The 26,333-nt window shown below is 43.1% G+C and overlaps 1 protein-coding gene across 1 annotated transcript; it reads right to left on the bottom strand.

Moving 5' to 3' along the window:
- Positions 1–1,396: 1,396 nt before the first annotated feature.
- LAP3 (leucine aminopeptidase 3) lies at positions 1,397–24,874 on the bottom strand. Its single transcript, XM_077136477.1, has 13 exons — positions 24,718–24,874; positions 22,860–22,975; positions 21,432–21,486; positions 20,844–20,949; positions 18,606–18,765; positions 17,195–17,359; positions 14,247–14,405; positions 12,071–12,195; positions 11,221–11,309; positions 10,272–10,374; positions 4,514–4,593; positions 2,433–2,542; positions 1,397–1,966 (listed from the first exon to the last, which is right to left on the bottom strand). The coding sequence occupies exons 1-13, from the start codon at positions 24,820–24,822 to the stop codon at positions 1,771–1,773; spliced, it is 1,569 nt and encodes a 522-aa protein (XP_076992592.1). The 5' UTR covers positions 24,823–24,874; the 3' UTR covers positions 1,397–1,770.
- Positions 24,875–26,333: the final 1,459 nt, after the last annotated feature.

Below are 26,333 nucleotides of genomic sequence, written 5' to 3'. Positions count from 1 at the left end.
ATAATAAAAACACCTGCCTCAGAGGGTGGTTCTGGGAATCAGCAAAGGGTTTGTGAAGGATCTGACAGCCAGATGCTTATGCGGTAACTATTAAGTTTCCTCTCAACCAGATTAGATAAAGCAAATAAATCCAGGGCCTGTAACATGCCTGGTGTATCCCACACACTAGTAAACAGAGTTTAATTGGCCTTTTATCCATGAAGCAGCCATGATAAAAAGCCTGCTATCAACCCCGCGTTGACCTTCTGAAGCACTCGGAAGAAATCGCAAGGTTTTCTTCTGGTTCCCTTTCCTAAGCCTGTAGTTCCACTTCCCTGATCCTGTCTTTACTGAGAGGGTGCCTACCCAGCAGTAATGAATCTGGGGAATAAACAGGGGAATCTGTTTATTCACTGCTGCTGCCTGGCTCTCTTTAGTTCTATGAATGCTACACATAATATTCTCTTTCATTACAGATTATTAAAATATAAAAAAAAAACAAAACTGCAGGGCGGGCCATGGCAGCTCAGTGGCAGAGCTCTTGCCTGCCACGCTGGAGACCTGGGTTCATTTCCCGGTGTCTGCCCATGTATAAAAATAAATAAAATGAAAATGAAAATAACTGCAATTAACAGCTCTTCCTGTCCAGCATTTTCAAAGTCTTAAAAGAGGTACAGAGCTTATTTGTGGGTAACTTGATCCACCTGATTCAAAAGCAAAAAAAGAAAATGAGGAAGAGGAGAGATTTGTTCTAATTCTGCAAAAATGGAATTTTGTTGATTGGTAAATTAGTCCCAGAGGTAAGCATATAGCTGGCTCATTGACAGTTGCTTTTTTTCTCTCCAAATTTTTTATTTCAGGAATTTATTTTATCTAATAGACAGTTGCTTTTATGATCTTGCTTCTTCAGAATTTCAAATAAAATTCTCAAATCACAGAACTAAACAAAGTGTTCAAGTATAACAGTGAAGAAGTAGGCTCTGGAGCAAAGAACCTCCTTTAAATCTCAGCTCTGTGTCCTCATACATGTTACTAAAACCCTCGTGCTTCCTTTCTGTCACTTGTAATATGGGGATAATAGCAGTACCTACCTCATTGGGTTATTGAGGATTTGATACTTTAACACTTTAAAATACTTAAGATAGTGCCTGGCAGGGAGTAAGTTCTCAACTGTCAATTTTATTACTTTCTAGCTAATTCCTTTTGGAAACTATATACCCTGCCACCAGTACATGAACTGCTGAAGACAACATTTTGCCTCATGATGACCAACAATAAGAGATTGCCTCTATCACTCTGCCCCAACGTAACTATTCAGTTCACATCACACAGCCCAAATAGACAAACTATGTTATAGCAAAGCTAGTGGGTTCACGTAATATCAGAAAAAAAAAAAAGCCAGAGCCACAGCAGCAGGTGCAGTAAGTTGGATTTATTGTTTATGATGAGTGCACACAAACACTTTGTTCACGTTCCTAATATCATAAATCTGAAAATACAGTTTTCTTCTGAATTTAACCATATACCTTGAAAAATGATTAGGGAGTATTTTTGAAAATTTACCATTTATGGAAAACCTTTAAAAGCCATTCCAAGCAAGATATTTGCTTTACTAATAAATCTTTGCACAGAGTGAAATAAAAGAATCAAGGTATCTATATAAATTTCCTTGTTCAGGATGTTTAAATACCACCCTTTGTTTCCTTTAAGACATTTTCATTCATTCATTCAAAAATATTTTGACGCTTAACTGTCCAATTTAAAACTGAGTGAAGAAATTCTGAGGCTGACTTAGGCGCAGGCCTTGCTTTGGCTGAACCTCAGCAGGAACTCTATAAGCGTCCTCGTAGGCCTCCCAGTCATGCCTTTCCGCAGGTACGGGACCTCGTCTTTATTGGTCATGACACCTGCAATGTCTAAGTGAGCCCACTTAGGATGAGTCACAAACTCCTTGAGGAAGGCTGCAGCCGTGCAAGCTCCTGCAGATCTGAAAGAAAAGCAAAGTTCACTATTTAATCCCAGGAAAGGTGCATTGAAAATCTCATTAAAATTGAAAACCTTCTTGCCAAGTAGGTTCTATGACTACTGAGCAGAAATCCAGCTTAACACCCATTCAGAGGTTTAACCCAGAAATCACTTTCAAAAACATTTATTTTCAGATAAGACTTTAAGCAGTAAAGGGTAAATTCTAGATTCCTTTGATCATGCTAATAAATTCATACATTTTCCATCTCTTTCCTTTACCACTGGCTTAGAAAGACATTTAGATTTGAAAATAGACAAAATTTCGAGAAGAACCTTCAAACTTAAGGACGTTAGAAAGCTCACAAACACTACACTGAAAGGAAATTACATAAATATTCTGTAAATTAGTCTGTCAAAGTGGATAAAACTGAAGTCATTGTGTAATCAAGGATGATTGTAAAAAGGTACATTTAGCTCATTTTACATACTTATATTTTCCAATGTTATTAACATCAGCAAGTTGACAATCTACAACTTGTCTTGTATAATGCTCAAAGAGAGGCATCCTCCAGACACGATCCCCGGTTTCAATGCTGGCCTAAAGGAGAAATAGTTATAATTTTAAGATGGGATGAAGTGGGTTCTGAGTAAATTCACGGCACTGACATGCTCAAGGTATTAAGGAGAGAGCTATTTTAATGTGTTACTCTAAAACATGAAACTGTAAAACAGTCTTGAGTCTTCTTCCAGTTAATTAGCAATATATTTAAGAATTATTAAAAAAACAAGACGTTTGAAGCAATTTCACAAATGTACAAGGCATTTGCTATTACTACCCAGCTATTATTACTTGATATTTCTCTCCTGAGCCCAACAAACATTCTTCTCACTACCCTGTGACTTTGCATGCCAATATGCCTACAGGAATCAAGCTAGGAGTGCGTCACCCACTGTCTCAGTTTAAAGCAGCAGTAGCTATTCTGTATCACATAAAGCTTGGAGGTTTGGCTAGGATGAAATGTCCTTGTGAGGCTATCGCTTCAGTGTGCTGATGAAACGCGCCTGGAATAGCACCACTGGCCACAAGACTTGAGAAAGTCAAGAGCCTTCATTCATGTAACTGTTCATTCCAGCACTTGTTCATCCACTCATTTACTGAGCTGCCGCCAAGCACCTCCCAGGTGTGGGGGATATAAAGAAATATCTGAGCCAGCAAAGGACCCATAGGTAGCTGCAGAAACAGATAAACAGATCTTTTAAAACACTGTGGTAAGAAGTCAAAGATCAGGCCCCAAACAGAAATAAAAAAATAGCGCTATAAGCTGTTATTCTGAGACATGGAGCAAATAGCATAAGAATCAGCTGAGGACTGAAAGTGGCTGTGGCCTTCAGGGAAATAGCTAAGAGGGTGCTGACAGACTTCTGGTTGTTGATTTTAAGTACTGTGCATATGTGTATAGTTTTGATTTTTAGAAAGGCTTAAAATGTAACAACATCATCCAAACACCACCACAAACGAATGTGCTGTGGGTGCTGTGATGCTCTCAAGAGGGGCACTGGATGTGGGAGGCCAGAGGAGAAGTGCTTATCCAGCCTGGAAGGAGACGCTGAGTGGAGGAAGATGGAGCAAGGAGGCGAGGGCTTTGCTTCAACCAGAGGGATGACAGCTCAGGGTGAAAACTAAGCTTAGGCCTTTAAAGCAACCTCATGAACATATGCAAGGATATTTTGTGTTTGCTCGGGCACGTAGTAAGCTCCCAGCAATTACCAGTTGAAAGAATGAATGGAAAAATTAGGTGCTAGACGGAGGCTGTTTGGTAGCCCAGTGGGGAGAGAGCCTGGAGGTCAGGCTCCAGGGACGGGGCGTCATCAGCAGAGAGGCGCTGGTTGAAGCCTGGGCACGGGAGAAGCTTCCCCTGGGGCAGTAAGCTGGGTTAGAAGAGAATGTGCCCTAGGGTTGAATTTAGTGGTAGGCAAGGAACAAAGCCAACAAAGCAGCTTAAACAGTCAGACAAGAGGAAGGAGCCAGAACAGCAGATTAAGGCAAAAGGTGGGGAGCAGCGTCCCCAAAAGGGCAGGGGTCAGCAATGTCCCCTGCTGCCGTGTGCAGGCTGCTTTAGGCTGACGGAGCAGTGTGGTGGCACTGAGGGAAAGCATGGACCAGGTGGGGAGGTCACTCTTGGAAGACCCTGGCTGTGAAGGGACTTAATTACAAGGAAGGCTCAGAGTACAGCAGTTGGCACAGCCATCTCTCCAGGGCCACTGCGCTTAACACGGCTCGTCTACGTGACTCAAAATCGTCTGCATAATTTATCCTACCTCACAGATGCTGAACTGTGGCTATGCTATTTGTAAGCCTCTTCTACATAGTTCTAAGGCTACCAGAAGACAGGAGGAAGGTTTAGGACTATTTACAGAAAACTCAAAGCACACCAAAATGAGCTTACTGCTATGGTTCATTTCCAATTCAAAGGAAAACCCACAGCATGAACACCACATTCTGAGACTAGAATGATTTAATATCATCCCCATCATGTACATAACGCATATCTATGTATATTATTCCTACCTCAAATAGCTGGGTCCACAGCCAGGACGAATTGGTAAAGACGCCAGTGGCACCTGACCCCAAAGCAATGTCCATGGCACCTGCAAGACATGCCCCCCCTTAGGTGAATGCACGGGCTCTTCAGCCAAGATAAGTTCCTCTGTTTCGCAGTCCAAACGTGTAGCTGTTAACCTGATCTGAAGTCTCTCATTCTCAAAAACATTTACACCTGGGAAATCCTTAATACCTTTTTAATGCTTTTTTCAAGGTGGAATTCCCCTTCAATTATTAAGGAAAATGCAAAAAAAAAAAAAAAAAAAAAGGACACAGGAGCAAATATCTTAAAGCCTAGTCCCACGGACAGCATTCAATACTTTAGGTATTTCCTTCCATATCTCTTTGGTACATTTCTAAAAGCATATCGTAAGTGTCCAAGTATGCAGCCTTCCTTTTGTGCATTAATAAACATTTAATCCTCTGTTATAAATAATTTTTTCTTTAAACCATTTTATTCACACACCATGCCATCCATCCTAAGTGTATATTCAATGGCTCCTGGTAGAATCACATAGATATGCATTCACCACCACAATCAATGTGAGAACATTTGTATTTTTTCCTGAAAAAATAATCCATACTGCTTATATCCCCTTATTGACATTTAGCTTTGCTATAATGCCTTCGTTAACAATGAAAGAATATTACAATGTTACTGTTAAATATAGACCTTAGTTTATAAACAAACTTTTGAAAATATTTTTAATGATTTTAAAATAGTCCTTTGTGTAAAGGTATCATCATTTACTCACTACTAACATTTAGGCATCTCCAACTTTTTAATATTTTAAACCACATCTCAGTCATCTGCTTACAAGATTTTAATGACTTTTTTCAAATTTGTTATTGCGTTATATTTATTTCATCTTCATTTCACTCTCTGACCTAAGTTTTGCTCCACTGGCTGACACCATTTTTAAATTAATTACCATATTAAAAACAAACAGTTTATTTCATATGAAAATGCAGGTTTCCAGGTTGTCTTGGGCATACACTGCTGCCTGGACCAACCGGAATAGTAGCTCAGTGTTGCCTTCCTTGGGCCTGCTATGAGCTTCCGGTCGTTATTTGCCTGGCTCCCCATCCCAGAGCCCTGGGGCAGAAACCACGTCTGATTCCCAAGCACATAGTTAGGCCTCACCCTTTGCGTGGCCCGCAGGACCTCAGGAAGTTATTTACTGAAAGGGGAAAAAGCAAAACATACTACCATTCAGTGCTAGCACAATCCGATAGCATGTCAGAGGCACACTGCTGAATCACCAACACGCAGTGCTGGGACAATCGGATGGAACATCAGATGAGACACCACTCAAGTTAGGGGAAAAACTAAAGTCTTCACAAGATAGCATTTGCGACCTATGACACAAGGTAAGTCCAGGTTGCTCCTTTAATCCTTAAATTGTGGCTTTGCAAGAAACTGCTTGTTAACATCTGCCCCACCCCCAAGGAAAATGGAAACTTTATACTAATTATATGCAATACTGCGTAAACTTTTCTTTAACAATATAGAAAACTTTCCCACGACCTCACATTTCTTTACCAGTGGGATAATTAGTGGCTGCGTGACACCCTATATTCTAAAAATCCCTGTGGTGGTTTAAAACTTGAGGTGCCCCAGGAAAATTGTGTTCTTAAAGCTAATCCATTCCTGTGGCTGTAACCCCATTGTAAGACTTTTTGATGAGGCTACTTCAGTTAAGGGACCGCCCAGGATTGGTCTTAATCATATTAATGGAATCCTTAAAGGAGATGAATACAGAGGGAGAAAGCCATGGAAGCAAGAAGCTGAAATCAAGGGAACCCAGAAGAGAAGGGAGAGCCCAGCAGATGCCATCATATACCTTGCCAAGTGACAGATGAGCCCAGGATCACCAGCAGCTGGTCTTCAAGAAGAAAACATTCCTTGATGGTGCCTTGACTTAGACGCTTTTCTAGACTCTCACCATAAGCAAATAAATTCCCACTATTTAAGCCCAACCCACTTCATGATATCTGCTTCGAGTAGCTTAAGAAACTAAAACAATCCCCTCTGGCAGCACATTTGTGGATAAACATTTGCACGCATCTCTGACTTAAGAAATTAAACTCAGGCATCATTTCATTCTGTTAATTTTGGTTCATCTCATCTGTCACACAGCGCATCATGACCCAAACTGATTCTTTCCCAGGGAAGGGAGCCTCATTTCTTCGGTATCAGAGAGCTCTGGGCTGTAATGGCCCTGGAACTGTACATCCTCCCCCCCTAAAATTGTAGGTAAATTACATTAATCGTAAGTCAATGTAAGAAATTGCAATCATTTGACAATTTAAAACAAATCACTGCATGTGCTGAAGTGATAACGTAAAAATTCGGGATTATGAGTGACATGAGGGTGGGTCTAGGTCTGTGAGGGTCCTTTATTTCTGCAAGTTTTGTCACTCTTTACCTCCCAGTTACCTCTGAAAACTACCCACTTCTCTCCATCATTACTGCTAGCATCATCTCTCATCTGGACCAAGGGATTAGCCTTTCAGGAAAAACTTACTGTGGAAAATTTCAAATGTGCATGAATGCAAAGGAAATAAAACAATGGACTTCCATGTATATGCATCACACATATCAACAATTACCCATTTGTGGCCAAATTTGTTTCATCTATAGCACCAGGCCCAAATGATTATTTTGAAGCCAATCCCAGATATTATAATATTCTTCCTTAAAACACACATGCACACACACATATTCATCTACAAATATGCGTACACTCATCCAGGTGATGGAGACTGCTAGCCTAACTGGCTTGCCAGCACTTACGCTGGGCCTTCTTCAATCCATTCTCTGCCCAGGCCAGGGGAGTTCTCACAGTGCAGACAGGAGCACATCACTTCCATGTTTAACACCTTCCGCAGCTTCCTGCCGCTCTAGGCTCAAGACAGAACTTACAGCGGCTCACCAAGGCCAGCTGTGGGCTGGCTCCTCCAGTCACATCCCTGCCTGTAGCCTGGCCGACCATGGTGCTCCTTTCTGTCCCTCCTCCTCCTCCCACTGCCCCAGGCTCCCACCAGCAGGCTTGGCACAAGGCATGCCCTCTGCCAAGACATGCTTCCTACCCTTCTCCCCTTGGTTAATCCTCAAATCACAGCTTAAGCTGCACTCCTCAGGCAAGTGGGCCCTGACCTCCTGGACTCAGTCAAAGCCCCAAATGACACAGGCTCTCGCAAATTCCACTGACTCTCCTGCACTATACCTGCCCCCTGCAAGCTGAAAACCCATAAGTGTGACTGCCTGATTACTGCCACTCTCCCCTGGACTGCAGGTGTCACACTGGTCCTGACCTATGTCTCTAACCTCCAGACATTAGCACAGACCCTGAACACAGCAAAAGCTGAGCACATGCTGGCTTTGTCCACAATCATTCAGGTGGTCACCACTTCAGACCAGATACCATGGTGGGCTCTGGTTACTCAATGTCTGTCTCTCATCCGCAGGATCTGGCAACATCTGAGTTAGGCAAACAGAAAGATTCTGCAACCTTACTTTTCAAGGTACTCATGCACTTGTCCTCAAACACCACTGCTCATGAGGGAAAGGGGATCCCATCAGAGCCTAGCTCAGTTTTTACACTTCTCATGGAAAAGAAGAACATTAATCTCAAAACTGTGATACCTTCTTTTAAAGATAAAGAAAATGATGGACATAAGTACTTAATATGACCTCACTGAGATCCTGGGTCTAAAGATAATTTTATGATATTCTTTAGAGATTATTTATTTTCTATGAAATTACTATCAAACTCAGAATTACTGATGGCAGAGGCATACTTGCCACTTTCATTTGCAAGGCACTTTGGGAGGCCTATGCTAAGATGCTTACTAGTCAGCATGACCAGAACTGAGACATAAACAACATCAAGGAAAGTAATTTCACCACACGTAGATCCTAAAGTACAACCACATATTACGAAAATGAGAGGTACCGTGACAGAAAGGCCACCCCCTGACAAACCTCTGCTCCTGCAGTCTAGGCAGGCCTGCTCTTGAAGATGGAACAGACTGCTCAAGCATGGGGTCTGCTTCCGCCCGGATATCAAACTGCATCACCTCATCTAACCTTCACAGAAACCCTTCCAGTCTGTGAGGTTCTGTTACACTCCTTTTCCAGACAACTGAGGCCTTGTCCCAAGTCACAGGCTATTAAGGCTAGGATTGATTTCACAATCAGGTCTTCTATCTCTAAAGACTGTGGGCTTCTTCCTGCCAACAGCTCTTGAGGATGGAAACTGTGTCTTTTTACCTTTGAGTTCCAGCTCCTGAAGCCCAGCAGGAGCTGGTAAGCACTAGTGGAGCTGAGCTGGTCAAGGGCCTCAGCCAGGACCAAGGCGGGAGTGATCTGCAGGCTGACCCAACGAGCTGCCCTGAGGTACCTCTGGCCAACTTCCTTATCTTCTCAAGCCATCAGAATGGAAAAACAAGGACTTTTTAACATAAGGGTCTAATGATACTAAGCCTCTAGGGAAAAGTACTTCAAAGTGATAATTATGAACATTATTTTTAATTTGTGAAACTTAGATGTGTATGTTTCTCTGACCCCTCATTTGCAGAAAGGGTGGACAGCGACCCAACCTCCAGGGTCTTTTTCATGCCCTGCCCACCACCTGGCCCCTGGTCCAGCAACACCCACTGTTCAGCTTAAAGTGTCTGCTGAACTCAACAGGGAGACAAAAAAGGTCATGACAATCTATGATGCTAGCTTAAGAAAAAGGACTCCGACAAAGTCGGAGGACTCTTTGCAGAGATCTGTGGACTATTGTTAGACCCACATAAAAGGAAATCATGAAACAATTTCTGTTAAAGTAAAGCCTCATACAACCAGGGAAAGAATTAAAACCAAAGGATGAAAAAGGATCTGAATTTTAATTATGAGAGAGGCAGAGACAGAATTAATTCCTAGGGTAGGATGAAAGATTATGAACCTTGGGTTCTTGTATTAAGGCAATGTCTGTTTGGTACTCCCAATAATTCCCATAGGAATTTATTCAGGACCCTGAAGAGATGCGGCACTCACAGCCTTCATTCATCAGATGCCTGCCAAATACAGGCACTGGATTAAAGATGCTTTCCAAAACTTCCCTCTAATCTTCACAACTCTGTGAGGCAAAAATAATTATTCCCTATTATTGATGCCTGAGGGGCTCGGTGAATTGCCTAAAGATGTCTGACCATTAAGTGGCACAGCTGGAGCCACAGATGGGCTGGCCTCAAAGCTTCTGTTCAGCAGCTCCCTGGGCTGCCTCTGCTAAATGAAGATCTTGCTACCCAACCACCATCCAACCATTGCCTTTTTCTCCCCTTTGTAATGCCAAGTATAAAAAGTTCAGAAAATCAGCAGACGTCAAATACATTATGATCACCAGAAAGACAGTTACTCATATGTGGGCTTTATTACCAATCTTTTCAAATCTGAACCAAATGGTTACCAAGCTAGAAAACATATCACTGTCATGTTTAGATACCACCCTGCATGAACGAATCTGGCCCACATGTTTCTGTTTTTTCAAAAAGCCCAGTAAACCTGGTATGCAAAACAACATACAACCACGAAACAATTCCTTTGGTGAAATATCTTCGAATGCAAACAGAAAGAGCCAAGTTATAGCAAAATAACGCCCTGGGTACAATCTGTGCACTCAATTTAAGAAATAAAACTTTCTTTGAACAAAAGCTGGAGGAGCTGCTGCCTCACCTGTGAGCGTGGCGGCGTTGATGATGACCTCCGGGTTGAAGGTGTGAGCGTAGCAGAGCGCATCAGCCAGGATGAGCCGCCCCTCCGCATCAGTGTTATCAACCTGCGAGAGGGGAGCCCAGAGGGAAGGTAACACAGGTGGGGAAGAGCCCGAGGGGTGACAGACAACAAGACACTCCTAACAATGTTCCATTTAGAAGTGGAGAAAAGCTGGGGTGATGTTTGTCACCCAGTATCAAAAATGTGCTTGTATTCAAGCTGAGTTAATAGGACTCCAGCTAATCCTTGGGCCAGAGCCAACATCTACACAAGTCGCCCTAGTGCTGATGACGTCTGGTTCTGGAGTAAAGAGAAAATGTTTAGGTCACTTTGCCAATGAGTTTCTAACAAGGAGGAAAGAAATTTCAAGCTTTCTGGATACAAACAGGCAGAAGAGCTTCTGAAAGCTACAGCTGAGTGGCAGCCGTGGCTCTCCAGACTGCGAGCTTGTGCATCCATGGCAATCCTTTCTGGGTGCATGCACTTCCTCTGAGCAGAGGCCAAGACATGCATGTGGCAGGTGTACGCATGTGCCACAGTGGAGGACTTGCAGTCACTTCCCTGAGAGTGTCGGTCCACGGGACAGGACAGGGCTCCTCCCTGAACCTAACATGGAAAACACTAATCATGACACAGGCATACCCAGCAAATGGTCCACACTTCACACTTATACTGCTTTGCCATACTCTGCAGGGCTGGCTGCAAATGCATGGTAATTTGTGTGAAGAGGCAGGCATCACAGTCTTAAAATTCCCAGAAAGAAATGTATTTGATGTTGCAGGAAAAGCTACTGAACGACAAAGACACCATCCTGCCCTGACCTAGAGCTGGTGCTCTGTGTTTACGGGGCTACTCTGGATTCCTCTAGGAGCACTGGGATGGTGAGGGCTGGATGTCTTCACTCACAAACCTGTATGGTCTTCCCATTCTTGGCTCTCACGACATCTCCTGGCTTGTTGGCCTTCCCACTGGGCATATTTTCACAGAGAGGGGCCAAACCTATTGGGAAACAACATATGAAGGAACATGGGATGTGCTGGTTATTGTAACGATTCTTGGAAATGATAAGCATGGGGTCTTCACAGAGAATATACTAGTTTTTAGGAGAAATATGCTGAAGTATTTAGGGGTGACATGATGTCTGTAACTTACTTCCAAATAGTCCAGGAAAAAAAAAAGACTGGTATAAACAGAGCTGCATTCCAATTCTCCCTTCCCAGTGCAATGGATATGATGCTGGGCAAGTCACCCCCTTTCCCAAAGCATGAGTACTAACAATACTGCCAACTCCCAGCTCAGTGCCTGGAATCCTGTGATGAAAGACTTGCTGCATACTGAGGCCTTACTCTGTCCCAGAGCCCTTATTTCCTTCCCTGCAACTTTCATGAACCCATCTGACTCACCACAACATTTAATCAGCCAAAACACCATGAAACAATCACTGTAAGAGTCAGCAACATCCTTCTACCCTGACCACTTAGCATTTTCACCACAGTAAACCACAAACTTGATGTCATATGTCCCTGATTACTAACCACTTTTTGCAAAACAAATGAACTGTAGTTCCACTTCACTGGTTGTGAAAACATTTCATTCAATCCATCCAGACAATAAAACACTTAACCAAAGAAAGAGCTTCTGCTTGATGAAAAGCTATTTAAGAACCATTTCTTGATCTTTCCAGATTCAAAGAAACCATGTCTTTTGTCTGAGTTGCACCATTTTGCTTGATTAAGGAAACACTCCCTCGCCCCACTCACCAATGATATTAATGGGCAAGTTGAGCTTTGCAGCAGACACTACGGCCGAGCAGATGGTTGCTGCTCCTCCCATATCAGCCCTCATGAGATCCATGTTTGCAGAAGCCTTGATGGAGATTCCACCACTATGGGAGGAAAGGACAAGGTGCAATATGAATAATTAAGTAGATGGCCAAAATCAGATGACGTTGTAGTGTTTACAAAAGATATGAAATAATTCCAGGGATTTAGATAGGTGTCCTGGCTCTTTATTTTTTGTATGATGTATGGCAGGGGTCACATTTTGTTCTTTTTTCATGTGAGTATCCAGTTATTGCAGTACCATTTGTTGAATTTTTATTTATTTGTTTTGGGGAAGTGCATGAGTCGAGAATCAAACCTGGGTCTCCCACATGGCAGGCAAGAATTCTACCACTGAAGTACCCCTGCACCCCTGTCCTGGCTCTTATTTCTATCTGAAATTTAATTAGTGCTGCTGAAGACATTAGGACATCATAAAATCAATACTGCTCAAATCCCATCTCTGTACTACCTCATCAGCTCCTGACACCTGAACTCCTGAAAATGTACCTTTTCAGCATATTTTATGAATCAATCAAATGACTGAATCTGAAGGTCACAAGCTGTTAAGGAAAGTTGACAAGGTCATAGGAGACTGGGAACATTTGTCTGAAATCCTAGAACAAAGGTAGAACATTTCCCTCTACCACCACTAAAAAGATGTGCTACGTCCTGCTGATGGGAAAATACAACCTGAATCACAGCCAGGCACAGGAAGGTACATACCCAAAGCCTCGGAGACAGAACAAAAACATGAGAGCTGAGGGAGGTCATAACTAGCAAAAATTCTAAACTACTTCCCCAAAACAGGATTCTACAACCAATAAGTGACTTTCCTGCTTCCAGTTTCTAAGAATTCAAAAACAGCTTGCTTCTAAGATCAGAGAACTGGGAACTTCAACTTTGAGTTCTAATTAAGATCTGCTGCTGACTTGTCCTGGTGACTCTCTAGAGAAATGTCATTCCTTACTCTGAAATCTGCTTTCCTTAGAAATTAGGTTCCATTTCTCACTTACTTCAGAAGCTCTTGATAATTAGATGGTTGTCATTTACACCTAGAACTAAAGATTATTCCCTGGCTCAAAATGAGAAAAGAACCTTTGGTTCAAGAAGTTCAGTGATAACTCCATGGTGATAAAAGGAATAAGTGAGTGCACATGAAATTTCCTATTTGTAGGCCTATAGTTCTAAAGTAATCACCAGCCAAAGATCTATGGTTAGCCTGGCTCATTTTTAAAATCTCTCTCAAATCAACTTGCCTCTCCTCTACTGTGTTCAGTCTAGCTGAGGTCTCCACCACCTTTCATTTGAATGTGGGCTATGGCCTCCTAATGGGTTTCCATGTATTGGTTCTACCCACGCCACTTCCATTTTCCACACAGCTACCAAAGGTTTTCATAAAAACATAACAAAACAAAAATGACCTCAACCAAAATCCCAACAGGCTTTATTTTTTACATAGAAAAGGACAAGCAGATTCTGAACTTCATATGAAAATGCAAAGGATTAGCCAAAGCAATTTTCAAAAGGAAGAGCAAAATTGGAGGGCTCAGAATTTCACTGGATTTCAAGGTTTACTCAAAGCTATGGCTTGAGTAGCTGCTACTGGTGAAAGGACAGAGTTCTAAGACAGACCCACAGTCAGGGGTTCCATGATTTTCAACAAAGGTGCCAATGAAATTTAACAAGATTAAAAGAAGCTAGTATAACCCCAACAGCTGTATCAGTATTATCAGTACAGAGAACCTTTAATATCTACACAGGAGAGGCAAAGTATATTGTGGAAAGATGACAATTTTAAAGACCAACCTGGGGTTAACTTCCAACTTTATTAGTTGTGGGACCTTGCACAAATTATTAAACTTCTCTGAGTCATGGTCCCCTTACCTGGAGAATGCCTACAATAACTACCTCACCCGGATAGTATCAGAACTCATGTATGGGAAATGCTAACAGTCCAACACATAGTAAGCATTTTATAAGTGGTAGCAAAATACACTTAAAGTAACCTATAAGATTTGACCAAACATCATGCGTTTGAAGCTCTGCACCTGTTAATGACATAGGCATGCACAGCATTTGCCAACATACAAAGCACAAAGACACCAGGAAGTACCTGTCAAAGGTAATTCCCTTCCCAACAAACACCAGCGGCGGTTCACTTGCATCAGGGCTGCCTGTGTAGTGAATTTCCAAGAAGACTGGAGGCTCGTCAGATCCTTTGGCCACACTAAGGAATGATCCCATACCCTGTTCCTCAATCCAGGACTTGGGTCTATAGGATGAAAAGGGGAAAAAAAGTAAATGCGCTGTTATCTTTATTTCAAACTAACTTAGAAAAAGTTCATCCATGCATAAAAAAATAAAATATATAAACCTCTTCAAATATAAATATATTTTTAAAGCTTCAACTGCACCTTCTACTTGTCTTTTGTATATTCTTGGGCAAAGAACTTGATTCTGAGCCTATCAGAATGAGGAATCATCAATAAAATGAGTTCAGTGATGCTGCCACCAAAGATCGTTGACAGAATTACTAAGAGAATTCAGGAATGGCACCTAGTACAATGCCAGGCAACAGAACAGAGTCAATAAATAATTCTTACCTGACTTTTTCCCTTAATCTACTCACATATTTCCAAAGTTTTAACTACTTAAAGAAGAGGACAGCAAGGCCAAAAGACAGCCAAAGGGTCCACTATTTTATTTTTGATATTTCAAAAAAACCACAAAATTGAACAACACCAACAAACAGTTACATTCCACTGTCTGGACTAAAATATCTTATTGCTTTGCTATCTTTTCTGTGGTCACACTGTTCCCCCTGGTTTTAATGGCAGTTTGAGATGCCTTTGATTGAAGGGGGGAAGTAACTTGTTATTACTTAATAAACCCAGGATCAGTGAGGTGATAAAGTGAGAACAGTCTTTAGTGCTAACAAGAAACCTGATGCCGTATCACTCATGATTCTTTCGAGGCTGGTGACACAAAAGGACTTTGTACTGATTCTGGCCACAGATACCAGGCTAAGAGAGAAAACCTACACTCCCACAGAGAGACCAGCAACCCATAACCAAAGGAGTCTCCTTCTGCACTTTCCTGCCCATTTGTTAGAACTATCAAACTAGGATTGTATCATGGAGAGATGGGCACCAAACTTCAAATGGAAAAGAACGTAAAAAAAATGAAATGTAGGACCATTAAAAAAAATCATTTCAAAAGAAGGTAGGCTGCATAATGTGGGCCTTTTTAATCAAGCTCAGCACCTTGATCTTCTATTGAAGTCCGGTTCTTCTGGAAGTACTGTGTGCATGTCTAATTTACAGCCACCTACACCCGTGAGGGTTTGGCATGGCCATGTCTTGGTTTAATGATCTTTATCTCACCCACCTCTCCTGCCTCATTGCTGGCCGAATCCCTCCCTTTGCTCAGCATAAACCTTGCAGTTTTCAAAGGGGCCAGTGCATAGGCACTCCGTCACCTGAAACAGCCACCCCCTCTTCTCCATCTGTTAAATTTCTAAGCAACCTTAAATACCCTGATTAGGCTTCGTCTTCATTGGCAAGTGCCTTTTTGATTGTTCCCCAATGCCTGTCACCTCTATGCTCCTGCGATCCCCTCTACAGCCCCCCCCTTTACCTTATTCTTTCCTACGAGGTTCTGAATTCTTTGAGGACAAGAGCTCCTTCACTCATCTCTGTATGCCAAATCCTCAGGCACACAGTAGGTACTGTCATGGATGTGTGACAACACACCATCTGCCAATACAAAATAGCTCAGCTCCCCCTCAAATAAAACAAGGAATATTCCTTCCTAGTATCCTTTTCAAAGTATTAATTAATCCTTTCATAATTGCTTTATAGAGGCAATTAATTGCTACAGATTAAATATATACTAAACATTCCAGAAATGTTATCAAGCTGTAAGTACTGTAATTCACAGATTACCACTGTTCCTTTGGTCAGACACTTCCCTTGAGAAATAACTTTGATAGTGACAAATTCTCTAAGTAAAGAAAATTTATCTGTTGAGTTATTTTAATCCTAAATCCCCAAATACCTAGACTCAGTTTGTTGCAGGGAGATTTCAAGAGGGTTATGGAACCTGGAAGGTCAGCCTTTGAGGCCCAACAGCTTGGACACAGAGGGTGACAAAAACTGCTTAGGAAAAGCAATTCTGATGTCTAACTGGAGTAATCTACAAGGTAGAAATTCTCATTCCATGCCAAGGTAGACTTTTTGTGTCAAAAAAAAAGGGAGAAAAGATAAGAATTTACTAAAACAAAACACAACATGTAACCCCTCAAAAAGCTGAAGAGTTAGATTTACCATTTGACCCGGTAATCCAACACCTAAGGGTATACTGAAGAGAAGTACAAACATATGCTCACAAAAAACGTGAACTGAGCACCATTACTCACAAAAACCAAAAGCTGAAAAGAACCCAAGTGTCAATCAACCGATGAACACATGAACAAAATGTGGCATATCCACACGATGAAATATTATTCAGCCACGAAAAAGAAAAGTACTGATGCATACCACACATGGATGAACCCTGAAAATACTGTGCTAAGTGAAAGCAGGCAGCCACAAAAGGCCAAATATTGTTATGATTCCATTTATGTGAAATGTCTAGAAGAGGCATATCTATATATAGAGAGAGAAAGTAGATTAGTGATTGCCAAAGGGCTGGGGGAATTGAAGTGAGAACAAAAGGGTACAGAGTTTCCTTTTCCAGTGATGAAAATGTTCTAAAAGTGATGGTGGTGATGGTTGTGCAACTCTGTGAATATCCTAAAAACCACTGAATTCTACACTTTACATGGGTGAATTGTATGGTGTATGACTAACATCTCAATAAAGCTATCACAAAAAATATATACACAGACATGTAGTGTGAAGTCATGGCACTCTCTCAAAGGCAAGGAGAGCTACAATGCAAAGGAGCCCTTATCCCAGCTCAGGCGTGGCCTCTGGCAGGCAGCTCACCACTCTGCCTCAATTCACCCCTCTGAATAATGAGGAAGCTTGAGTGATGTGTAAGGCCCTAACCCTGACTTACCTGATGTGGACGTGCGTTTTAGTACTAGCCTTTTTGAGATTCTCCTCGATGATCTGGGCAAATCTGGCTGGTGTCATCTCATTGGCTGGAGTCTCCATGAGGTGGCGGGCCAAGTTCTGCCCGGAAGCAAAGAGGACTCCTTTCTGCCAGGCCTCCTGGTCCCCGCTGATGGGAGAGAACACAGAACCACTGTCAAACCTCGCAGGTGTCACTGAACCTTTCACAGCTCCAAGGGGATCCTTGGAGGTCACTACAATGCGATGGGAGGAACGCCGGGGGACTGGCTTCAGTGAGGCAGACAGTGTGGTGCAAAGGGCTAGAGAACGTGACTCCCAGGGGCTAGGCTAGCATTTCACTTCAGAGTCCTCATCTGCATGAGAAAGCCATTGGACTGATGGTTATTTGAAGCTCTAAAGTCTACCAGGAAAACTGACCGAAGAGGCTTCTGCCACAAAGCCCACCCTGGTCTCCTTCACAGCCTTCATCTCAAACGAAGCAGCCTGGAGTGCTGTATGAAAGGCAAGCATCCTGCAGCAACTCGGATGCGGAAGCGAAGGCACTTTCCCTTTCTTTCTGCCTGGAACAGGGCTCTAAACTCCTACCCACCTGAGAACAAGGTTCAGCTTTAGAAGAGAAAGGACATGGTATGGTACATGCTTCACTATACCAGCTCTTGCTGCACTCAATAGGAATTAATTTGGGTAGCAGGGAAATGGATAAAGTAACAGCTAGTACTTTAGAGGGTTTATCATGTGCCAGAGACTTGACATATTTTATCTTTTGATTTTCGTAAAAACCTTATGAAATAGTTTATTACAATCCTACTTAAATGAAGAAAATGAAGCACAGAGATATTTTAGCCACTTAACTGAGGCCACCCAGCAAGTAAGTGGAGGAACCAGGCTAAAACCAGGCATCTGCAGAGACCTCACTCGTCACTACAGATGTTCACCACTGGGCTATGCCCAGAGCCCCCACTGCATTATCACACCACCACCTACCCAGGTCTTAAACTATTTCTGAGAGCAAGGGCCTGGAATGTAAGAGGTGCTCAATAAATCTCATGAAAGACAAAGCTCCCCACTAGGACATGTGGGCAAGGGCCATATCTGCTGGTTAAATGGAATTGATCCAGATTGAAACCTGCTGGGAGCTGTCCATCACCTAGCTCCCTCCTTCTCAGGTTAACTTGGTTGAGGCTCTAGCATACCAGCAAGCACAGAGGGGTTCAGAGAGTCATTGAGAAGCACACACAAGACAAAAGCCAGGAACAAAATCTGGTGTCAGTTAAACATTTAAAATGGCTAGCGCGATGGGGGATACGAGACACAAGTCGCATCTAAAAGCATGTGATTACACAGCTATCAGAATGTCAGGGAATGCAACCCTGATCTTGGTTACTTTCTATCACCTTCCATGCAGCTGCGCTGATACAACCGTCTTCTTTTTGTGTTTCAGGTCATCATATTCAAAGAGACCGAGAACAGCTCCTTCCGCAGCAGCCTGAGCATCTCCACAGGGATCCACCTCCACGGAAGAGATCTCCAGGTCCTGGACCTGCCTGCACCCCGCTTCAAAAGGACAGAGGAACCAGAAAGTGAAGTCAGTCGAAGACAACTGGCACATCAGAAAGTAGATGCAACTGTGGTGTGCTGAAAAAATAAGGGGACCTGGGCTGAAATCCCCTCTGACACTTGACCGTTCTGAGCCTTCCTTTATTTCCTCGTTGGTTTAATGAGTAAGAGCATACACCTCCCAGCTCTGGGGAGGATGGGCTGACGGATAAAGTGGCTGGCACAGCTCCATCATAGGGCAGGCCTTTAGAAAGTGGAAGATATTGCAAGCATGGTTTCTGAAACACTGACTTTCTGGTGAAGCTTCCCAATCACCAAGAACTTGTTGGCTAAAAATGACAGGGAGATGATTGCAATGTAATAAACCTAAGGAACCCATCAAAGTTATTATTAACGTAGCATTTCATTAAGATGAGGTCAGCAAAAGCTCCCAGATAAGAATTATAAAATAATCACTTGGCATGAACCCTGAAAGTAAGTTCAACAAGCATTTATGATACATACAAGGTCAAACATCAAGTTAATTATAATTATCACTGCTTTAGAAATGCTTTTCGAAGCATCTTTTAAGCACAGTCTCCATGTCAAAGATCTTCTCCTCCTGCTCATCTCGGAAGTGACTCAACTGCATCTAGCACAATATATTTTAAACCATCCTCATGACACACTGGAACAAACACATGCTTTCTATAACAGGTTATAAACAGGCACCCCACATTTTGCTTCCTTCTTCACTGATTTGTAAATATGATGTTTCTAGGTATTTTAAAAAGTTGTACAACACTAGGGTTCTATTACAAAAAGGGGAAAAACTCACACATCAAAACTTTTTGTTTCTATGTTCTAAGGTCAGTACTGCAAGAGTGAATAAATAGTTGTAAAAACCTTTTAACCTGAGGGAAAAACCTTAGGTAAAACTCTGTGATCTAGCATGCCAAGCAAAGTCCTTTCATATGTTTAAAAGGATATAAACTTTAGACAACAATTCATCAAACAAAAGCCTGGCTTGTAAAGGCAAATTATAGAGGCTAAAACTCCTTCTGAATTTCAGAACCTGAAATCTCTTCCTGGGCTCATGGGTGAAGGAAGGGTCAGAAGGCCAAAAAGGAACTCATTTAAAAACATTTAAATTATTAACGTTGTTGTACATCTATGCCAACCCTTCTTTGCATAACTCAATAAATGAAACACCCCTTAACAGCACAAATTCATTTACAGGCAACAATGACAAAAAAGTAATAGAAATAATAACAATGCTTGCCTCCCTCCCTACCTTCCTACCCCTAGTCCTGAGGTTTGCTAGGATGGATCTAGTGCACAGCCAAAGCAAAGTTAAGATTACTTGTTCCCATTAAACCACAGTTGAGCTCCCGGCACTCTGGATTCTGGGGGAAAGTCGGGAAGAATTGTGCTGAGTCTTAGGGCATCACCTTGAATGGAAGCCAAGGAGCAATTAACACAATGTGCAGTAGCCTCACTGAATTTACAGGGATTAAATTATATAGCCCTGCTCTTAACGTGGATGCATCAGAGTGGAGCCAGCTTTTATAGTACTCCCAAGGCTCTTATGTCAGAATGATTTCCTTCAGCAAGAGGAGACCTGGGATGTTCCCTTCGGTAAAACTCTGATCTAGCACGCCAAGCCAAGTCCTTTCTTATGCTTAAAAGGATATAAGCTTTAGACAACAAATCATCAAACAATAGCCTGGCCTGTATTTATTTATTAGCTCAATTACTTTATCTTACTTAGAAAGACAAGTTTAATAAATCAGAGCACTCAGTTCTGAGTCTGATTCTGATTATCTTTAATTCATGAGTCTATGCACCCAACTTTGAATTGTAGCATGCTGTCAATTTTTTTTTTTTTTTAATCTCTGGGAGAAAATTCCCATACACAAATTAAAATCTTGCTTCTCTTTTTTCATCCTAACCAACCCCCAAGTTGAATTGTTCACATTCAGAACCTTTAGAAATAAAATAAATGAGAAAAAAAAAAAAAGGGAGAGATTGATGGTGGGAAGCAGAGGGGTAAAAAAAAGACTCTTTATCAATACACAATTAAAAAGTAAAACAACCTGCAACGGCAGCTCTGATGTTCTCTTTGCCTTCATGCCAGTTTTCCTGGTTGTCAATTCCAGCTGCCTTTTTGCCGAGACCAACCACCACCACACTGGGGAAGTCCTATTTCATAAACACACAAAATCAACCACTCTATTTCGTGAAAACCTTTATTTTCAAGAATTACTCAGCAGGGAACAGTAAGTGTGGAGAGGCTTGCTGAGTTCCTACACAACTACTTGAACCTTAGTGCAAGGCCAAACTCACAATGGAATTTGTTTCTTTTTAGCCCTTGTGTCTTGGTAAGATGTTATAACCTGTGTGTTTCAAAGGTAGAGTGAGAACAATCCTGCAAATAATTCTGTTATGGAAGACAACACCATAACTATGGAAACTAAACAAATTCCTCAGGTTGAGGATGAGGAGAAATGTGCTTTTTGACAGCAACTTGCCTCTCAACAATCTTAAATAATTATATTTAATACTGTAATAAAACTATATGAATCCAATTCAAAAATTTTAGCACAACTCTGCAGCCACAATACTTGGCTCACAGTAGCTGTTCAATGACAGTTTGCCAAAAGCACATCATCATCATTTCGTACCTGATGCAGACCGTGAAAGGTTCGGGTTTTGCCTGCCTTCAGGGGTGGTCCAGATCTAAAACAAGAGTTAACAGCTGTTTAAAAAATTAGAATTTTCTCTGCTTACTTGCTTCTGTGGATTTTCTTACTTGTTTTTATCAAAATACAAAATGCTATTGGGCCAGATTTCTCAGTAATTTTTTTGCACTAATTCTAGTGCAAAAACTCTTTAGCTAACATCCAGACCAGACTTAATATAAACTTATTTGAAAACAACAATAGATAGCAATCCTAAGGATGGGAAATGTGCTCCTCATCATTTATGACTGCAGGGGGATTTAAGCACTGGGAGACTGGCTGAACAGAATGCTTCTGAACTTTTCTAGAAAAAAATACACCAAAAACATGACGGTAACCTAAGTGGTGGAGCTGATGGTACTGTGGTTGCCTGGAGGTTGTTTGTGGGGTCTTAATGATCGCTACGGATGGGACACTGGGCAATTTCCAAACAGAATGGATGACAACACATGGCACAGACATAGGGCTGGACCACAGATGCTAGGATCATGTAGCTGAGAACCATCATTTGCAAGTTCACCACCTGTATCAGGTTTCTCTGTACTCTCAGTTCTTTAAGATTAGCTTTTGGATTAATTAAATAATCAAGGCACTTGGGAAGGCTGTGTCCAGTCGTAAAGGATTGGTAATTAAGAGAGAAAAGGTACAAACTGTTATCCAATGATTATTAGATTGTATCTATTAGATTCTGTTAGGTTACCCTTAGTCCAAATAACATGTAGTCACAAGGCTAACACTGAAACTTCTATTTCTGCCAACTGCGGCCTGCAGCACAGAAGGATTTGGAAACTCAAATGTTTTTACTACCTTCACTAAACCCCTAGCTAATCAGTGGTCAGAATCTCAGGCACCACCTAGGCTGAATGAATTAGAAGCTTCAGTCTAACTACATCCCCAGGTGACTGGCATTAAAACTTGAGAAGCCTTTGAAAGGGAAGGCATGCAATCAAAGGTTTTTTTTTTTTTTAACAATTTCAGGTACACTGCTGTCTCCCACTAGTGAAGGGGAGTTAAACCAGGTGGAAATGCTGGTGGGAAGGCAGGTGAGCTGAATGAGGGCAGAAAAAAACAACTTGGGACAGATGGGTGGGCCGAGGAAATCAGATGCTTTCCAGATCTTTCTGAGTCAATTCCTCAGAATAAGTTTGTGATATGGATGGCTGTGGTCTGACTTCCTGGAATTGGAGGCTCACTCATACTGAAACACAAAATACTAAAGCACATTCCAGAAACACACTTTCACTTTCATTGATAAGTTACTGGCCAGAATATTTACTCGCATTTTACCTACAGACAATAAAGAAGAAGAAAAAAAGCCCCTTCGATCTGGAGGACTTTTCCAGAACTGGAATCCACAGGCTGAACACTTACATGGTCAAAAGTTCTCTCAGCTTTCCAGACACCAAATTATCAAATTTCTCTCCTGCACTTGTAAACTGTGGCACATCGTCTTCTTTTTCTTTACTGTAGACTCCTAAAACGAGGCCCTTGGGAGAACCGAGAAGAATGAGGATAATTAGAACCGATTCCTCAGAGGGACTTAGGAGTCTCCCAATTTCTGAAAAAGCAAACTGTTTTGCCCAAACTGTGCACCTCTTAACAGCCGAGGGGAGGAATAAAAAAACAGGTGTGGACAGGCAGCTACACTTGCAGCCACCTCAGTGCTTCGAATTCCTGCCAAAGCAAGGCTGTCATTCCTACAAGTCCAGGTTCTTGTCCTGGCCCTTGGCATCTCCCAAGAAACCCAGAGAGGGCTTTCAAACAAAAAGGTAGTTGCTTTCAAATTAAGGAAAGCAGAAAGGGTACTTTGTTTAAGAAAACAAATCCATTTGTAACCAAGTTACACCTTCAAATGCAAACTTCCTCAGACATTCTTTGAACCTATTCAAAGGAAGCCCCTCCCTGCACCTGTCACTAGTCTGGCCAACTCTGAGAGGGGGAGGAAAAAAAAAAAAAAAAGAAAAACTTCACAAGGAGGGGCAGAAGCGGCGCATTCCTCCAAGCCCTTAGTGACTGACCCCATTCTCTCTTTCACAAGCCCCAGACACCTTAAATAAGGAAGGAAGCCCACACATGCTTTTGCACAGAAATGTATCACTTTAAAAACATTTGGGGCTTGCCTAAGGACAACTTGGTGAAGCAGAAAGAACAAGTAGTCTTACTCCCACTTGACAGATAAGGAGACAAACTGGTTTGATACGCTAGGTAGTGGGAGGTAGAAAGAAAGAGAATCTGGATGTCTTTCAGGCGTTTCTCCTTTCCACAAAGCACACTGGCACTTTGACTATTTGGGGTCATTTCTGTCTTTCCTATAAAGACATGTAAATGGTAACTTTTTCAGGTTGTAAAAGGAACCTAGTGGGGATCGGGGGAGATGGCTGGACAGGATGCCACACAGTACTGGTAAGAACAATGGACAAGTATCTGGTCCTTTAGCCTTCTTTCTATGATACCAGGCAGGAGGCTGAGTTCAAGCCCTATCTATCTAGAGCATTTCTCACCAAGGACAGTCCTTTCTTTCTGGTCCTCAAGCATAATTCCCAAGCTTCCGCTGGTACCACTCAGCCACTGCCTTCATAACTGGGGAGTAAGAGGCTCAATTAGGTGGAAAATGCACTTCTTCTGGAAGGCACTGCCCTTTTAATTTCACGAAGAGATGAGCTTCTTTGCAAAGGCCCCTTTCCCCAGACATAATTCTTTTTCTCTAGAATCTCTTCCAGGCAATTTGCTCCCGGGGGACGGAGGTTTTTTGGTGTCATACGCAGCCCGGGACCTGGCTAACTCTGGGTGGGATCTTAGAAAAGAAATTTCCCTCTTGTTAAACTTGGGTCTTCTACTCGCTGAAACGGCAACAGTCTTAGCACCGTCCTTCTTTTTGGGTTACTGCGAGGACTATAAGAAATAATGAAATGTGCGCATGGAAAGGACTGAGAGGTCAGCAAAGGGTAACTATTATTAGCTCTCTCCCTGAGTTCAAAACCCAGTGTTCCTAGAAACAAGAGAAGGAAGAAGGGGCACCCTCAGGTAATAGCCCGCCAGGGAATACTCGGGGACATACGCAGCTCCGAGTCGCCAGCCCCTGCCAAGGTTAAGCCCGGCTAGGTAAAGGGACTTTTCTTAACCGATTTTTGCAACTGAGCGTAGAAACCCCAGGCACCGCGGCCAGACCCGCCCAGAAGTCCCGCGGACACGGGTCCCGGGGCGTCTCGGAGCAGCCGCCGCCTCTCACCTTCGTCATGTCTACGGCAGTGCTACTCCGGCTCCAGAAACGCTTCAGTCGCAGACACCCGACGGCGAGTCGTCGGGTAGCCGGAAGGGGCAGCAAGAAGAACATCTTCCCGGCGCGGCCCCTTGCGCCGCCCTCCGGCGAGCACGTGGCGTGTGGCGGGCGGGGAAGCGCGCGCACCTTGGGGGCGGGGCCTGGGTGGACGCGAGCGCGGGGGCGGGGCTTCCGGGAAGCGCGGCCAGAGCGCGAGCCGCCGGATGGGGCCGCGGGGTTGGAGGGGCGCGCTCTTGGGGGGCGTGACGGGTGCCAAGGGGCGTGGCGGACGGGCTCGTGCCCGGAGTCCGGCCTCAGGCGCGCGCCTGGAGGCGGGGTTTTCGAGGGCTGACGGGCAGGTTGGGGCGGGGAACTGGCGTTCATGCGCAAGGGGGCGGAGCGGGCGCGCGCTCTAGGGGCGTGCGCGTGCTGGCTGGAGCGAAGGGGACCTGGAGCCGCTGCAAGGGAGACCCCGGGGTCCTCGGGAGGCACACAGTGTCCTCGGAAAAACCGCGACGTTGTGGGGGCGGAGTCTTTTTTAGGACGTCCCACGGTGGGCCGGACTGTGACTTGGTGCCCCACTTGGATACAGCCCAGGTGTAACTGGATGGTGAGGACACTCCTACTGAGTTATTTGTATTCCTGTCCTTATTAATTTTTTCTGTATGCTGTATAGCGGGGGTCACATTTCATTCTTTTTCCATGTGAATATCCCTTTATTGTAGCACCATTTGTTGAATTTTGTTTGTTTTGTTGTTGTCTATTGGGAGTAAGTGCATGGGCTGAGAATCAAATCCTGGTCTCCTGCATGGCAGGGAATCCAACCGGATTCTGCTGCAGGGCAAGTGAGAATTCTACCACTGAACTACCCTTGCCCACGCGTGCAAACACACACACACACACACACACACACACACACACACACACACACACTTCCTTATTATTATTTTTTTGCTTAGGCAGGCTCGGGGAATTGAGAGGGGTCTCCAGCACAGCAGGCAGAACTCTGCCACTGAGCCACTGTTGCTCGCCTTTTTTTTTATTTTAACCCCTCCTTATTTTCAAACTTCACTTGAAACACTGTAGGAGGAAACACTGTAAGGCAGTTAGCCCAAATACTGGTTTTGAGCATAGGAGCTATGCGATTAGGGCTCAATATTTTAATATAGATTTCTTTTCTTAAAGGATTTTTTTAAATCCTCGTAAACAAGTATAAGTTGAGTGTAATTCGAAGAACACGAGGAAACACCAGGAGAGATACGAAAGCCCCCCCCCCCCTTAATTTACACCAGTGCCTGAGCATGATTTAAGCGGGATCTTTGATTTTTGCTGGGCTGGGGGAAGGAAGTGAGCAAAGCCTCTGCCATGGTCTCAAATCGCAGAAAGGTAAGAATGTCTAATTCATTCTCCAAGGGCTGAACGCCGGCAGCGGAGACTAACCGAGCCTCCTGGAGGGGTGGGCAGGTCGCCGATGGAGTGGTAGATCCGCTCCGGTTCGGCGCCCACCTCGGAATTTTTAAAGTCGCATCATACACTCAGTAAGCGCAACAGAATTCATCCATATTCGCCCCAAAGAGCGAGAAATC

The sequence above is a fragment of the Tamandua tetradactyla genome, chromosome 19 (genome assembly GCF_023851605.1).
Source record: "Tamandua tetradactyla isolate mTamTet1 chromosome 19, mTamTet1.pri, whole genome shotgun sequence".
Classification (NCBI taxonomy): Eukaryota; Metazoa; Chordata; class Mammalia; order Pilosa; family Myrmecophagidae; genus Tamandua; species Tamandua tetradactyla.
Note: the sequence above shows the minus strand (reverse complement) of the source record. Positions and strands in the feature narration are given on the sequence as shown.